This window comes from Zootoca vivipara, chromosome 7 (assembly GCF_963506605.1).
Source record: "Zootoca vivipara chromosome 7, rZooViv1.1, whole genome shotgun sequence".
In the NCBI taxonomy this organism is placed as follows: Eukaryota; Metazoa; Chordata; class Lepidosauria; order Squamata; family Lacertidae; genus Zootoca; species Zootoca vivipara.
In genome coordinates, this window is record NC_083282.1 from 13,101,265 (window position 1) to 13,115,954 (window position 14,690).

A 14,690-nucleotide genomic window follows, 5' to 3' on the forward strand; every position below is an offset into this window, starting at 1 on the left:
AAAGGGCTAGCAGGCATCAAGTGGGAAGCTTTGGGGGCTAGATTTCAGTTGTTGAACCTTCCCCTGTAGCATCTAATTTTGTCGGGCAGATTTAGAGTAGTGCGGCCAGTTTTGCCACACTGGAAGCTGAGCATAGGGGGCGCTGCAGAGTGTTGCAACTACAGTGGTACCTCGGTTTACAAACACAATTGGTTCCGGAAGTCTGTACTTAACCTGAAGCGTACTTAACCTGAAGCGAACTTTCCCATTGAAAGTAATGGAAAGTGGATTAATCCGTTCCAGACGGGTCCGCAGAGTACTTAAACTGAAAATACTCAAACCGAGGCGTACTTAAACCGAGGTATGAATGTATGATGTAGTGAATTGAGCAGAAGCAGAATGTGAGAAGCAGGGACAATGACAAATTTTGGCCTTGCACAGAGCGCCACAGAAATTTGAAAGACCAACGTCTGCCCCCGATCTTTTCCCATTTCCTCTTCCTGCAGCAATAACAGCTGATGGAGCAGAAGAAAACAAAGCCAAGTAAGCCTGGTCTCAGAGCAGAACCAAATGGTTTAATCTCAGACTGTACAAGTGACTTTCAGTTCCCTATGAGAGAGTTTGAGAACAGGAGTTTTGAGAACATTTGGTAACTAAGCCTTCCTCGGTGCGGTTCATTTGTTTACCTGATATGAACATCAACTACAGCACAGGAAAAGCACCAGACAGATTCATGCATGTCATTGCTACTTCTCTGAGGGGTGTCGTGTTCCTGTGGTTGAGCTCATCTCAACGCAGATGAACGCAGGATGTTTTTTATCTACACAGACTTGTGGCTGCAGCTGCCATTTTCTTTCATAAGGTACAACCTCCGCCTGTAACACCTTCTATAGGTTGGTTTTAGTGGTCAGGCCAAATTCCTTCCGTTGTCTGGCTACAAACATTGCTTTTTTCAGGAGGTACTCAAGGATACACAGTACCAGCATGTTTTTGTGTGTTTTTTTTTGTCTACAAGAAAAGCACTGGTTAAAAGTGTGGCACTTATTGTAACAACTGCACAATTTTTCTAGAAGAAAAGTCCTAGGTACAAATTACCAAATACTATGCTCTTTCATTCTGTTCATTGGGTAAGGCATTTCAGTGTCTGGTTCTGGTAACACATTTTCATTAACAAAACAGTCCAAGAATGGGGATACATCGTCTTCCATCGATAAGCATATATAATTCTTTCTCCTCCATACATACAAACATTGGAATTGCTCTGTTGCATCAGACCATGATCCCTGCAGTCCAGCACCATTTCTTACAGGGTCTATGACACAAATGTGAGATTCATGTTGCATTTTAGACTATGATGTCATTTCCCCTCCTAATCCAGTGAAATTAGAATTGGGCACATGCAACTGGTGCTGTGAATACACCACCACATGATCTCAGACTCTCAAAGCATCCCTATTTTTCAGGGACAGTCCCAGATTTACAGAAGCTGTTCCAGTTTCTGATTTGATCCTGGAATGTTCTGCTTCTCCACAGAACATCCCTATTTTCATCAGAGAAATGTTGGAAGGTATGTGATCTGTTGACACTTCATCATATCCTGCTTTCCTGGATCCCTCCAGACCACATTTCAGAGAATTCACAAGAACCCACATTGGATTCTTGCCTTTTGCTGTGAACGGAAGCTCCACTTTAATTTGGAATGTGCAATTAATTTGCTCTATGATGAAAGAAGTGAGACGTCATAGGCTTGGATATTTCCTCAAAGAGAGATTGGGGAGGTGGGTGAGGCTGGGCCTGAAAGTTTCAGTAGCACAAAATCAGGGTTATTTAAGACCAGTTTTTACCTGAATTGCTATTGTGTTGCAGCAAAGTTAAATCACTTGGTTTAAATGCCAGAGAGCAAGACATGGGGGGGAGGGCGGGGAGCTCACTGATTCTTATTGCATAAATTTAGCGCCACAAACAGAATTGCATCTGTAGATATTATCCAAGTCTTCTTAGCTAAGGTTTTCTTTACACTGCCCTAATATCCTGTTGCTCTCCCTTAATCCCCAAAGTAAATAAGTGAGTGAACCCAACATGGTTAAGTAAGTGATTAGCATATCCCTGCATTGCTAAGTTACGTATTCCTTTCCATTCGAGGTGAAGTTTTTCCATTTCATTCTGGGCAAACTACCTGGCTATTTTAGCAAGTGACCTCAGACAACATAGTGGTTGTTATCTTCGAACCTACCTCAACTGTTTTTCTTGTGTTACGTTAAGCAAAAGAAATATTTACATAATTAAATTTCAGTTTGTTCTGTTATATGATTTCAATCAAATGATACATCAGTCAAGTCTCCCATTGTAAATGCCTTGACATTCTCATATCCATTGGCAGATACAACTCTTTGCTGGTTTGCCTAACCAGAAGGGAGAGGCCGCCGGGGAGCAAATCACATTTAGTATGTGAAGGCCTGATTCTGTGGGCAACATCTGTTCCCTGCTGTTCCAATACTTTTTCTGTTGAAGTAAGGGAGTAAACTTGGGGGAGAATTGTGAGTATTTTCAATTCCAGCCATTATTTACAGAGGCTGGAAGGGGAATGTAACAGAACACATCAGCGAGGAAATAAAATAAAATAAAAATCCTGTTGTCTTTCAGGAGAAAGTGTTGGAGAATCCTGGCAGACAGGAACTAGAAACTGTCACAAAAACTAGTGGCCTTTGTAAGCCCTTAAGATGTGGGCTTCTCTTTGCAGTGAATCACCAACTGGACAGCCCACCTGAGACCTCACTTTCTTGCCAAAATTATTCTCCGCTGACCCACATGTAGTAATCTTTGAATTGTGCAGCCTTCTGCAGACATTGTCCAAAAAAGTGACTTGGAAATTATTGCCACATCATTCCACTGAAAACTGCACTTTCCTAGGAACAACGTGGCTACTGAAAATAAGACAGGGTTTCCTCCCCATAACTATATTCTAATTTTAGGCTTTGTCATTAGGTCATGTCCTTTTAGCTGGTAAAACTTGATTTTGCAAATCTCTTCAGTGAGGAGTCTTAAAAAAATATGTTTTTGAGTGTGAGGAATTCAAATCTGCAATTTTTTATGATTGGACAACATTTAGCTTGCTATGTCTATGTTTGATGAAAAAGCACATAAACCAAGGAATTAACCTGTCATTGATTTAAAATTTGATGGTCCCACACTTCTTTATATTAATTGATAAAGCCAATTTATCAATTAATATAGATGGAGAATTGGTTGGTCCTCAACTTCTTCCAGAGATGCTGTTGTGGCACTGGCTAGAAGGGAGGAAGTAGAGTTACGAGATGTTAGGAGACAGCGATACCCATCCCATCCTCTATTCATCGCAATAACCTCTATTTCCGTTCCACTACTGTTTGGATTCTGCTAAAACCTCACCTCGCTTATCTGCTATAGGTGAGACTAATATAATTAATCTCAATGCATTTTAGTGGAAGGGAAAGGTCAAAAACAATGTAGAAAATATGGTAATTATTTACATAACATTTGCAGACTAAAAAAAACCCCAACAATAGTGAACGTTGCTTATATTCAATAGTGTGGTTTCCATTCCTGACTTCGGAAGAACATGTGAATTGCAGCAATTTCTGCACCCATTTCCAATTCCAACAGAATTCTCTGAAATTCCTACTGGTAATTACAAATGATCAATTTTTTTAAGTAAGACCTTCCTCCGCCCCTACCCCCACCCCAAAATGCAGATCTGATATAAATGAAAGCTGTGTAACTGAGAATAAGTTCTTTGGGGTCGTATCTAGGTTTTCTGCTCTGCATGCTCATAATTCAGCCAAAGTCAAGTACAGTACATTTAAATCTGATCTATATCACTGGGAGAGAGGAAAACATATGTTTAGCTACATGTTTAGTTCTCTGGCATTTGAATCAATGAATTTCACTTTGCTCCAACACAACAACACTGCATACAACAACTCATCTTAAATAATCTCTTTCTTTTATCTTTTTTACAAAAGTGCTTATAGAGTGCTACCTCAGGTTACAGACACTTCAGGTTACAGACGCTTCAGGTTACAGACTCCGCTAACCCAGAAATAGTACCTCAGGTTAAGAACTTTGCTTCAGGATGAGAACAGAAATCGTGTGGTGGCAGCGTGGTGGCAGCGTGAGGCCCCATTAGCTAAAGCGATACCTCAGGTTAAGAACTGTTTCAGGTTAAGAATGGACCTCTGGAATGAATTAAGTTCTTACCGTAACCCGAGGTACCACTGTATTGTGATATGTTTTTGCCACCTGCTCCATTCAGCTTAAAGAGACCTGCTACCATCCAGTTTAACCACAATCATATTTGTTTTTATGTGTTTAAACAAAACCAGACAAATATCTGTGCACGTCATTTCAGAGTGAAAAAAGGAAGTTCCTCAGCTTGTGGTAACAGCGTATGACATACAGATTTCTCTCTCTCTCTCTCTCTCTCAACGCGGCTTATGTGTCAATATATAAGTCTGTCTGCAGTTGGTGAGTTCAAATCTCCTAAGGACTACAACAGTAGACAGAAGGCAAGAAAGATGCCTTGGGTGTTCCTGTGGCAAACCAGTTCAAGCGAAATGAAAGAAAAAAGCCAGGGGGTTGGAGAAGGCGGCAAGGATCACAAAAAAAAGAGCAAGGCTTTGTAAGTACAACCGCACTTCTGAAATGCTTTTTTAAGACTGAACATTTAACTATGGAGAAGGTTCAATTGGAATTAGCATTAGTTACTTAAAAGTACTTCCATTCAGATGTTTATTGAGGGATCTAATGCTCCTTGTGCATCCAAGTTGTGGGGTTTTTTACAGCATCCACATGATATAATTGTCACCCCAAAACCAGTCTATATCCCCCCCCCAATTTAATATAGATTTTATCCTTTTGGGGGGAAATCTGATGAACTGAAAAACCTGCTGCCAATTACTGGTTTGCAACATCTTAGCATCCCATTTACAATATTCAGCACCTGTCAGGAGGCATGAACATGCATGGGGTTAGGTTGCAAATTCAGTGGAAAGCTTCAGCACGTGCTTATTTTAAGCCCATTGTGCTGAAATCAAGGGAACCACTTGGAATCGTGCCTAAATTCAGGCAAATTGATATGTGAGAATTTTAGTAGGCTTTCATGTGCAGCTGTTTATGAGCATGGATGCATGTAAATGGAGCACTCTCTCTCAACATCTCATCATACTGAGAGGCATGATTGCTCAAGAAATAATCCAAGAGAGACAGAGAACACACATTTCAATCTACTACCTCTTGCAATTGATATGCATCATGGTTTTTTTCTTCCTATGCACAATAAATTACCGGATATTTTTATCATCACTTTCAGGGGTGTAGAACTGAAGAACTACTTTTTGTCTATTGTGCCACACATAGAATCACCTGACATCAAATATTCCACCTCCAAAGATGCGATGTAAGTATTAAGTAATATTTGCTATGCAGTCACTATTGTAGCTCTTTTTCACAGATTATTGCTTCTCACCTTGATCCAGGTCTGCCTGCAGAGCACATGCATCTGAATTCAAATGCACATGTGCTTTGGCTGTTCTTCTTCTTATTAACCCACCCTTCACCCTAAGGCGAAAATAACAGACAAAAATGCATTGTCAAAACACAATATTACAAACAGTTTAAACCAGCTTGCACTCACAGAAATATTGCAACACACAACTAGGCAGTGGGGCAGTTAGAAAAAATTAGACTGCACTCAGAGTGGCTGGGGTACAATTATTATTATTATTATTATTATTATTATTATTATTATTATTATTTCTAATGTAGCAGCAGCTCTTTAACTGTAATGTGCATCTATTTTGAAATGTGGTACAGAAGCCCTGTTCTGTGTCGGGTGCCCTCCAGCTCCTTTTGCTGAGCACAGATCTCATCTCAGCATCCCCAGAAAGCTGCCCCCATAATGAGTCAGATACTCCATGGACAAATTTTCCAGTTAGTGCCATCACTTATTCCTCTCTGCCAGGGAAGCACTTGTGTCTCTGCTTCAGAGCCCATCATGCAGCTATTAGAAGCACAGGAACCTCATCCCACACCCCTTCTAACTTATTTAACCTGGACCCATAGGGAGGCTGTGGCCAGTGAGAGCAGGAGATCTTCTTTCACTACCTAAAATCCCAGCAGAGCAACCAGTGGCCCAGGAGAAATCCTGAGAGTATCACATGGTTCAAAACATATTCATTCTGAATCTTCTTCCAATTTCAGTTTCGCAGTGGGTTCTTTCCTACAGTATGAAATCTCTAAATGTGCTACTTAGCAGTTGAGGGTTATCCATTCATCTAAGGCTCATACCTTAGACAAGACAGGAAGCGGAAATCCACCTCTGCAGAGCGTTTCAGAGCCCAGACTTAAAGGAAACCAGACAAGATAGCCAACAGAATTATCATAGATTGACTCAATATCCTGTCAATGAATCAAAGGTTTCTCTTATCGGCTTTTTAGCATTATGAACTTCCAAACTCATTATTATGTAGCCCGATTCAGGATCTCATTGAGCCATCAGGGTGATGTAGTAATGGATATGGGACTAGAATGATATACAGCAGTGTTTCTCAACCTTTTTTGGGCCAAGGCACACTTGTTCCATGAAAAAAATCTCGAGGCACACCACCATTAAAAAAAGTTAAAAAATTTAACTCTGTGCCGCCCTATATTGACTATATAATTATGACTGTAAGAAATACTTGCCAAAAAGATAGTAATTTGTGTCTCACTTAAGATTGTATTTTTAAAGTTTGGTTGTTAATTTAAAAGAAATAGTGAAGCTTTTGTTTCATTAGTTTGATGAATAAAAATGATGTCCTTTTATGATTATGTACTCAATAAATGGGGTTTTTTTGGGGGGGGGAATTCCCTGGATGCGCACTTAAATGAAATGTGTGGCGTACACCTATGCAAAATTGTTTTGCTGGGATTCTCGACAGGAAGTGCTGTGTCATTAATCGAAATGATTTAGCCTGCCTAAAATGAAAATACGTGTTAATATCATGACAGACTTATGCTGAAGAGTTTACTTTTCATCAATAAAAGTTTAAACACACCTACACGGAGTTCATAGCCCCGCCGAGGGAGGAGGAGGAGGAGTGGACCCAGCGACACACCCACCCCGCGGCCGCCTGCTTGGAGCCTAGCCGGGTGCGCGGCGGCAGCCATGGCGGAAGAAGGGCCGCCGGCGGGAGCCGAGCACCTGCCTTGACAGCCCCTGGGTGCCCCGTGAGCTGCGCCGGGCTGCCAACGTCGGGAGAAGGAGACCTGGCTGGCAGAGTCGGGAGACCATGAGAGCGTCAGCCCTGCCCCCTCCCACACAGCGCAGACTCTGGCGGGCGCCGGACGACTCCCGACATTCGGGAGAAACCGCCGGAGTCCACAGCTGCGCTTTGCGCATGCGCAAAGGACTCCCGAATGTCGGGAGCATCAGCGTCAGCCCCTGCCCCCTCCCACACAGCGCGGCTGTGATGACGGGCGCCTCAGGCGCGGCACGGCTTGGGAGTCGGGCGCAACTGCCGCGGGCGCCGGACGACTGCCGTGGGCGCAGCGGCTCGGCGCCCCTGGCAGCCTGGCACCCTGGTGAATTGCGGGCGACAATCGCCCTTCTCGTCACCGCACGTCGCGGCACACCAGCCAGCGTCTCGCGGCACACTAGTGTGCCGCGGAACAGCGGTTGAGAAACGCTGATATACAGTGAAGGTCTGGAACAAATAAAGTCTGAAGTGTTGGTCCCAACTCAATTATGAAACTCAAAGAATTAGGTAAATAAGGTAAGAAGCATAGCTCAGGTGGTAAAGCACAGATCAGAGGCTTACTCCAAAAGATGTTTATTCGGCTTTACGCCCATCATAAAAAACAACACAACAAAATAAATCAAATAAAACAGCGGACTCGTACAAGCCACAAATAATATAACACAATTCACAGCTCACAAGGACAAATATTAACAATTCAAAAAGAAAAGTTTAAGATTATGATTAAAAATTTAGACACTACGCTAAAATCAATATCTGATGTCATTATAGAAAATTCTTATTACTATAAATAATCAGCTAACATTCCATTCTGTCTCTTGTACGAGAGGACGGCTGTTAGGAATTTAGCAACCTGTAGAGTAATATAAGGATCCACATCTTGAAGAACCCAGGCAAGCTGTAGGTCAACTGGTTTGTCAGCCATAGGCTGGATTATGGAGTTTAGTATACTAGCACGAGCCGAACTGTACATAGGGCAGATAAACATAACATGATGTAGAGATTCAGATGTTTTAATTTCACAAGCACACATTGAAGAGACTTGGCCCTTAGTAAATCTATGTCTCAGATCAGAGCATAGCTGCCAAGTTTTCCCTTTTCTCATGAGGAAGCCTATTCAGCATAAGGGAATTTCCCTTAAAAAAGGGATAACTTGGCAGCTATGGATCAGAGGCTTAATTTCAAGAATAGGTGGCAACTTGAACAAAATATTGAGGGGGCCCATCACCTCCACCCACCCGCCCCTGCACACACTTCTCCCCCCTCCCGACACATCTGTGGAGTTCAGCCGCCCACTCGCCTTTCAGCCCCCACCCATGAGAAAGAAGTTTCTGCCCTCTTGCCTGCCCACACTTGCCAGCTGCTCACCTCGCCTGCCTGCTAGCCTGCCTGCCTCTCCTCAACTGCCCTGGCTCAGATGCACTCAGAAATGGCACCAAAAGCAGGGGAAAGAGGGTGGCACCTGGCTGGGGTGCCCAAGGGAGGGAGGTGCCAACTTGCAGGAAAGGGGGAGGGAGGTGGCTCCCCAAAATATTTTATGGAGGGCGCAAATGAACCAGGACCCCATACAGCTGGCAGATCTATAATCTTCAGGGAAACTTGGGGTTAAACTAGGCAAGACATTGGAGAATTGTGATCAGTTCTCCCATCTTTTTACATTTATTTTTTTAAAAAACAGACATGGGGTGAAAAGCATTGGAACTGCAGTACTGGGAGGGGATGCTTAATCCTCCCTCCCATTTCCTTGGTATAAAATGCCCTCCAAGCTGAAAGGTACAACACACAAAAGTCTCCAACAACAAACAACACTGTGCTAGCTCAAGATCTCCGTCAAGTATGTGGTTTCTTGCACTTAAAACCATGTCTGCTTTTTCTTTCAGGCTTCCTGCAGAAGAGGTTACAAAGTGGTCAGAGTCCCTAGAAAAGCTTCTGGCAACCCAGTGTAAGCATTTTATCATTATAGCAGTTTTATGTGTTGTGAGTATATAATGTTGAAAGGAAGATGAGCAAAGCAGAATTGCCACTTTCAGAAAATATGACTCAGTTATGTAATATCCTCTGGGGTGGCCATGTGCTGTTATTCAGGACTTTAAAGTCCTTACATGCCCTGGACCCCACAGGTAGCAAAAAGCGCTTTCTTCCATATGTTCCATCCTGTTCTATAAGATCTGCAGATCCAGACTTCACCTATGTCCCTAGTTTTTCAAACCCATCCATCCCGTCCATATTTAATGTGTGTACATACTCTGGAAATATACTCCAATCTACTGGAGTTGATGATCTATTCTGACCTTTTAAAAAAGCCACCTTCCATACTGTTCCAGAAGATCAGATTTGGGGAGGACACGTGGTTTGCCATTGGCATTGGGTTGCTCACTGTGAAAATTCTCTCTTCCCCCCCCCTGCCATTTCCTCCTCCCCCTCCCTCCTCCCCTTCTCTACTTTTTCCTTCCTGCCCAATGGGCTGCTGATCTGAGCTGATTGCTTGCAAAGGGCTGTTTAACTGAGTCTAAGGCTACATAAAATTAAATTATTCCACTAACACCCAGTATACAATGTGTAAGAACAATCTGATCCCTGCGGGGGGGGGCACATGTGACCCCATGCATATGGGGTATCCCAAGCCTGTGTTAATAATAGGAGTAAGTGGCTACCCGAATATAATTTCATGCTTAAACATGTTTGAACCATTTTGGTTGCTGTAGCATTACAGTTAGAGTTTGTTCAACGTTCATTCAGACCTGTTCCATCATCTTAGGATAGGAAACCAAACAGCATCTGCACATCATGTTTTGAAAGATACCCCCCCCCACACACACACACCTTTTAACAGCCTTCCCTTGCCTCAAGATGCAAGCCCTTCGTCACCTTTACTCTTTACAAAGAGATCGCCCTTATATCACTTTTTCCAGGAATTCATATACCTCACCTCCACTGCTGCAAATGAAAACAATCTTCTTAGCCCTCCTTGGGAGATCGGCATATCCTATATGAGAACAAAGGAACAGCAGAGCACAAGACTATACTGTATTATAATTCAGAGCTAAGGATTCCATTTCCCCTCCATTCAATTCCCCCCCCTTCTTTGCCTTTCACGTTAAGCTCCCGCATGAGTGGATATAAAGCAGAATGAGCCCAAGTGTCAATGGAGATACAAGCTTCAGGCCCAAAGGTGATGGGGAAAGAAATACTTGTTGCTCCTGGCTTCTTTGTAACTACATGATTTAAAGTTATGCCCTAACAGAAACAGTTTCACCACCACCACAGCCTGGCTAGAAGGTTAATCAACCTACTAAAAGGCATAGTTTCTTGGTTATTTTGCCTCCCCCTTGTGTTAAAATTATGACTAAAGCCACGTCTGTGTTTCTGTTCACTGAAGGTGGTCAAGATGCTTTTAGAGAATTTCTAAAATCTGAGTTCAGCGATGAAAACATTGAGTTTTGGCTGGCTTGTGAAGACTACAAGAAAACCCAAGCTGATTGTTTGCATGGCAAAGCAGAGAAGATTTACAAGGAGTTTGTTCAGAACGATGCTACAAAGCAAGTAAGTTTGAAAGGAAAAATGAATAAATGTTTACGGCAGTTTTATTTGAAAGCATCCTGGTGCATTTTATATGTAGACTATTTCATAGTTTCATGGCTAACCCTTTGAAACTTAAGGTAGTAGGAACTCTGCTTGAGGCTATGCATTTTGGACTGACCCATATGCAGTGCGAATGCCCACAAGTTTTATTTCGGTTGCTATTTATCCCATGTACTGATGGGAAAGAAATAAAGCTCATATTAAAATGTGAACAGGAAACTACTTCTGCACTAAAACAATGTGCAAACCCAAATCCTTCCTAATTCACACTTCTCCAAATGTTGTGGTAGATGTCCAGGGAGCATGGTTGTTAAATTCCTAACCTTTTTTTTTTTAAAAAAAAGAAAAATCTTGATCTTTTAATGTACAGTGCTGTTCAATGCAGAACCAGGCAGTACTGCAGGTGGCAACATTTTCACTCCAGGGGCTGCTGATATCCTGTTTCTCCTCCCCAAGGGAAAATCCAAGCAGCTAACAGCAAAACAAGAAGCAACCACTGCTAACACCAAATATCAAAATGAAACTCAATATAACAAAACATTGCAGATTTCAAAAATAAAAGACAAAGCTAAATTCATGTCAAAACAATAACATAAATCTATCAAACCCATGAGAATTGATTTAAAAGTCCTCTATATGGACTTGATATTTCGTCCCTTTTTGTACAATGATGGGAGCTGCTTCTCAGTGAGGTGACCCCCATGGCTGAATATTGTCTGAATATTCTTTGAATCCCAGGGTGTGAGAGAGATGTAAATCACATGGGCCTTCCCTGCCCAGTCAACGGTCTGCTCCACACTCTCCCAACTGCGGCGCCTTCTTCAGACAAGAGAGAATATTTTAATATTACCACATGCTTCAACTCCTCCTAGGGCAGAAAGAAAGAAACCAACTTGGGCTGTACCAAGTTCCCATTTACTGTTTCTATGTGGCACATGTGCTTGCTGTATGAAGTGTGGAAAAAGGCGCTGAACTTTTATAAGAAGGAAAACACCAAGTGGGAAGCCGACCTGAAGACACTTGTTTTGTAATTAACTGGAAGGGTTGTGGTTTTAAATTCATAAACCACGTTTTTCTGATAATATTTTTTCTTAGTTTTCCATTACAATCCGATAATAGCCTCATTATAACAATACCAATTCATAATGCAATTACTAATACCAATCGTTCAAATACCAAATTATATAATTTAGATAAGGTGTGTCCCCCCCACCGGCATGCTAGAATTGATGGTTTGATTGTTTTCTTTATTTCAGCATTCAAAAATCTGATTCATTTTAATTGCATTTCAGTCATAATAATAATCCCTTATACAACAACTGCAATATTAATAATTTCTATTCATGTTGACACATTAAATGATTTATAAAGCTACAAGTGAGGCACTCAAACTATCTTCTTGTGCTTCCTGTGTGTGGCAATTATTCTGTCCATGGTGTTTCTTCCTGGATCCTTGTAAAATATTATGTCTATCTTTTTCCCGGTTGTTGCTGTTATCCAGATTTATAAACCATGTTTTGTACTTCATTTATGAAACCTGCATTCAGATGTTGCTGAAGTCTAATTTTGCTGTCCCTTAGGTCAACATTGACTTTTACACAAGAAAAGACATCGCCAAGAAGGCTCAAGATCCAACGCCTTCAAGCTTCGATGAGGCCCAGAAGCATGTGTACATACTGATGGAGCGAGACTCCTACCCTCGATTCCTCAAGTCCACATTCTATCGCAACCTGCTGGATAAGGTTGACTGCAACAGTCTCAAGTGAGGCTCCGCCTGACAAGAGTCAAGAATCTGAATCTTGACTGATGTTGACATCAGTTTTAAGAGTGGCCAGATGCCAGCGCACAAGATGGAACAGGGGACCAAAAGGGATGTTGGAACTGTCACCAACATAGACTGGTGTGCATGTGCGATGAAGGTGCCTGGGTGGTTCTCTCTGAGATGAAGTGGTTGAAAAGAAGAGAAGCCATTATGTCTTGGCACCACTGGACTAAAGACCACTTTCTGTGTTAGAATTTTCTCCTTCGAGAATGGCGCTGCAAGTGAGCCTTGGTGCAGATGTCATTATAAGGGAAGGATGAGTGTTTCCATTCCTGCTCTTACATCAATAGGCCAAGCTCACACAATTCTCATTACTACATTGATCACTTGCAGCTAGATGTATGAACTGACTCCCTTGAAAGGCATTGCCAGTGCATTGTGAGTTGATAGGAAAAGCTTCTCTCTTTCTCTTTCATAGTCCATGCACACCCATGCAAATAACTCTTTGATTATTTATTCTTGTGTGTGCACAAGACCCAAAGGAGCCAACAGCCCCAGGCATAGACTTCATGTGGCAGAATTGGGTACTATCCTGGCCATCTGCACTGAAAACAGGAATCTGAGAGCAGCCTAAAACAAGCCTGTGTAGTGTATCTGCACAAGCATTTCAGTTTGTGATTTTGAACAATATCCCCTCCTCCTCCCCTGTGCTGTTTTGGGATTCCCCTGACACCCCCAGAGCCATTTTGGGGGGAGGTAAAGGAGGAGAAAGGGAAAAGCTCCACTGGTCAGGTAGACAGGGGTGTACCCAGGATCAAAACTGGGGGGGGGCAAGAGAGGGGAAGAGAGAGGGATGGAAGGAGGGAGGGAGGGATGGAAGACAGAGAAGGAAGGAAGGAGGGAAGGAAGGAAGGAAGGAAGGAAGGAAGGAAGGAAGGGGTGTGTGTGTGTGTGTGAGAGAGAGAGAGAGAGAGAGAGAGAGAGGAGGGAGAGAGAGGAGGGAAGGGAGAGAGAGAGAGAGAGAGAGGAAGAAAGAAAGAAAGAAAGAAAGAAAGAAAGAAAGAAAGAAAGAAAGAAAGAAAGAAAGAAAGAGGGGGAAAGGAAGGAAGGATGGAAGGAAGGAAGGATGGAGCTCCCATCCACCGCGCCCCCTTCCCCAGCTCAGGCTGCTTCACGCCCTCCCCACGTTCCTGTCACTGGCTGCAGCCACAGTGGGGGCGGAAACAGCCCAATTTCCATAACCCGCAGTGACTTTTCCCCTTCAGTTTTCGGAGGGGAAAAGTGTGGGTTATGGTCCGTAAAATACGGTAAAAAAAAATTGCTTCTAGGGGGGCAGCTGCCCCCCTGCCCCTTGCTGGGTACGCCCATGCAGGTAGATGTCCTTTGGTGAATCCTATCAAAAATGTTTTGGAATTGCAAAACATTAAATGTCAAAAAAAAAAATGAAAAAAAAATGTCTTCACTGCCCCAGATGTAATCCATCAGAGATATATAGTGCATTGAGATGTTTGTGGCTTTATGACATTGAGTGCACTGTATGTTGTTGCTTGAATCCCAATAGATTGGAATCCCATTTCCTGTGGATATAAGCTAGTGAGAATAAATTATATTTTAGTAGTTGCTAACATAAGATAGTCATATTTAATTTATTGTAAATGAATGGCAAGTGACCACTAATTTTAAACTATATAACAAGCCTACCTCACAGGGATGTTGTGAGGATAACATGGGAGAGAAGACGTGGAAAATCAATACTATTTGGTTATTTTGTGTTTATTTGTGTACTCTTTGGAGGAAAGGAGAGAACTAAATGTAGCAAATCAATAAATCAATATAATTAGCTGTTAGAGACATTCTGAGCTTTTTAATTTAGCATTGCAATGCCAGAAGTTGGCAGCTGCTCTGCTGTCTTTTATACTGTATTGTGGCTGTTTGCACAACATTTTCAACATCTACTCTGGGAAACGGAAAAACAATTTAAAATGTATTTTTAGTGCACATATGCGCAAGAGTCCCACTTTAAAAGAGTGGGACTTTTGCACAAACATGCTAAAATACATTTCTTATTGCCTTCCCGGTTTTTTAACATGGCA

The 14,690-nt window shown here is 42.3% G+C and overlaps 1 protein-coding gene across 2 annotated transcripts; it reads left to right on the plus strand.

The window, feature by feature from the left end:
- Positions 1–4,494: 4,494 nt before the first annotated feature.
- Positions 4,495–13,421, plus strand: RGS1 (regulator of G protein signaling 1). 2 transcript variants are annotated; one of them, XM_035123951.2, is made up of 5 exons: positions 4,495–4,636; positions 5,327–5,413; positions 9,134–9,195; positions 10,633–10,796; positions 12,416–13,421. In XM_035123951.2, exons 1-5 carry the CDS (start codon positions 4,533–4,535, stop codon positions 12,599–12,601), a joined length of 603 nt encoding a protein of 200 aa, XP_034979842.2. In that variant the 5' UTR covers positions 4,495–4,532; the 3' UTR covers positions 12,602–13,421. The 2 variants fall into 2 exon arrangements, with proteins under 2 accessions (XP_034979842.2, XP_060132651.1); XM_060276668.1 differs by having other exon boundaries at positions 4,511–5,413.
- The last annotated feature ends 1,269 nt before the right edge of the window (positions 13,422–14,690 follow it).

What these genes read in the sequence shown, in the direction of transcription:
- RGS1 (XM_060276668.1), top strand. Translation starts at nt 5,151, where the DNA reads ATGGAGCACTCTCTCTCAACATCTCATCATACTGAGAGGCATGATTGC. An exon ending in TCCACCTCCAAAGATGCGAT is followed by an intron (nt 5,414 to 9,133) that starts GTAAGTATTAAG and finishes TTTTTCTTTCAG; the next exon opens with GCTTCCTGCAGAAGAGGTTA. An exon ending in AGAACGATGCTACAAAGCAA is followed by an intron (nt 10,797 to 12,415) that starts GTAAGTTTGAAA and finishes GCTGTCCCTTAG; the next exon opens with GTCAACATTGACTTTTACAC.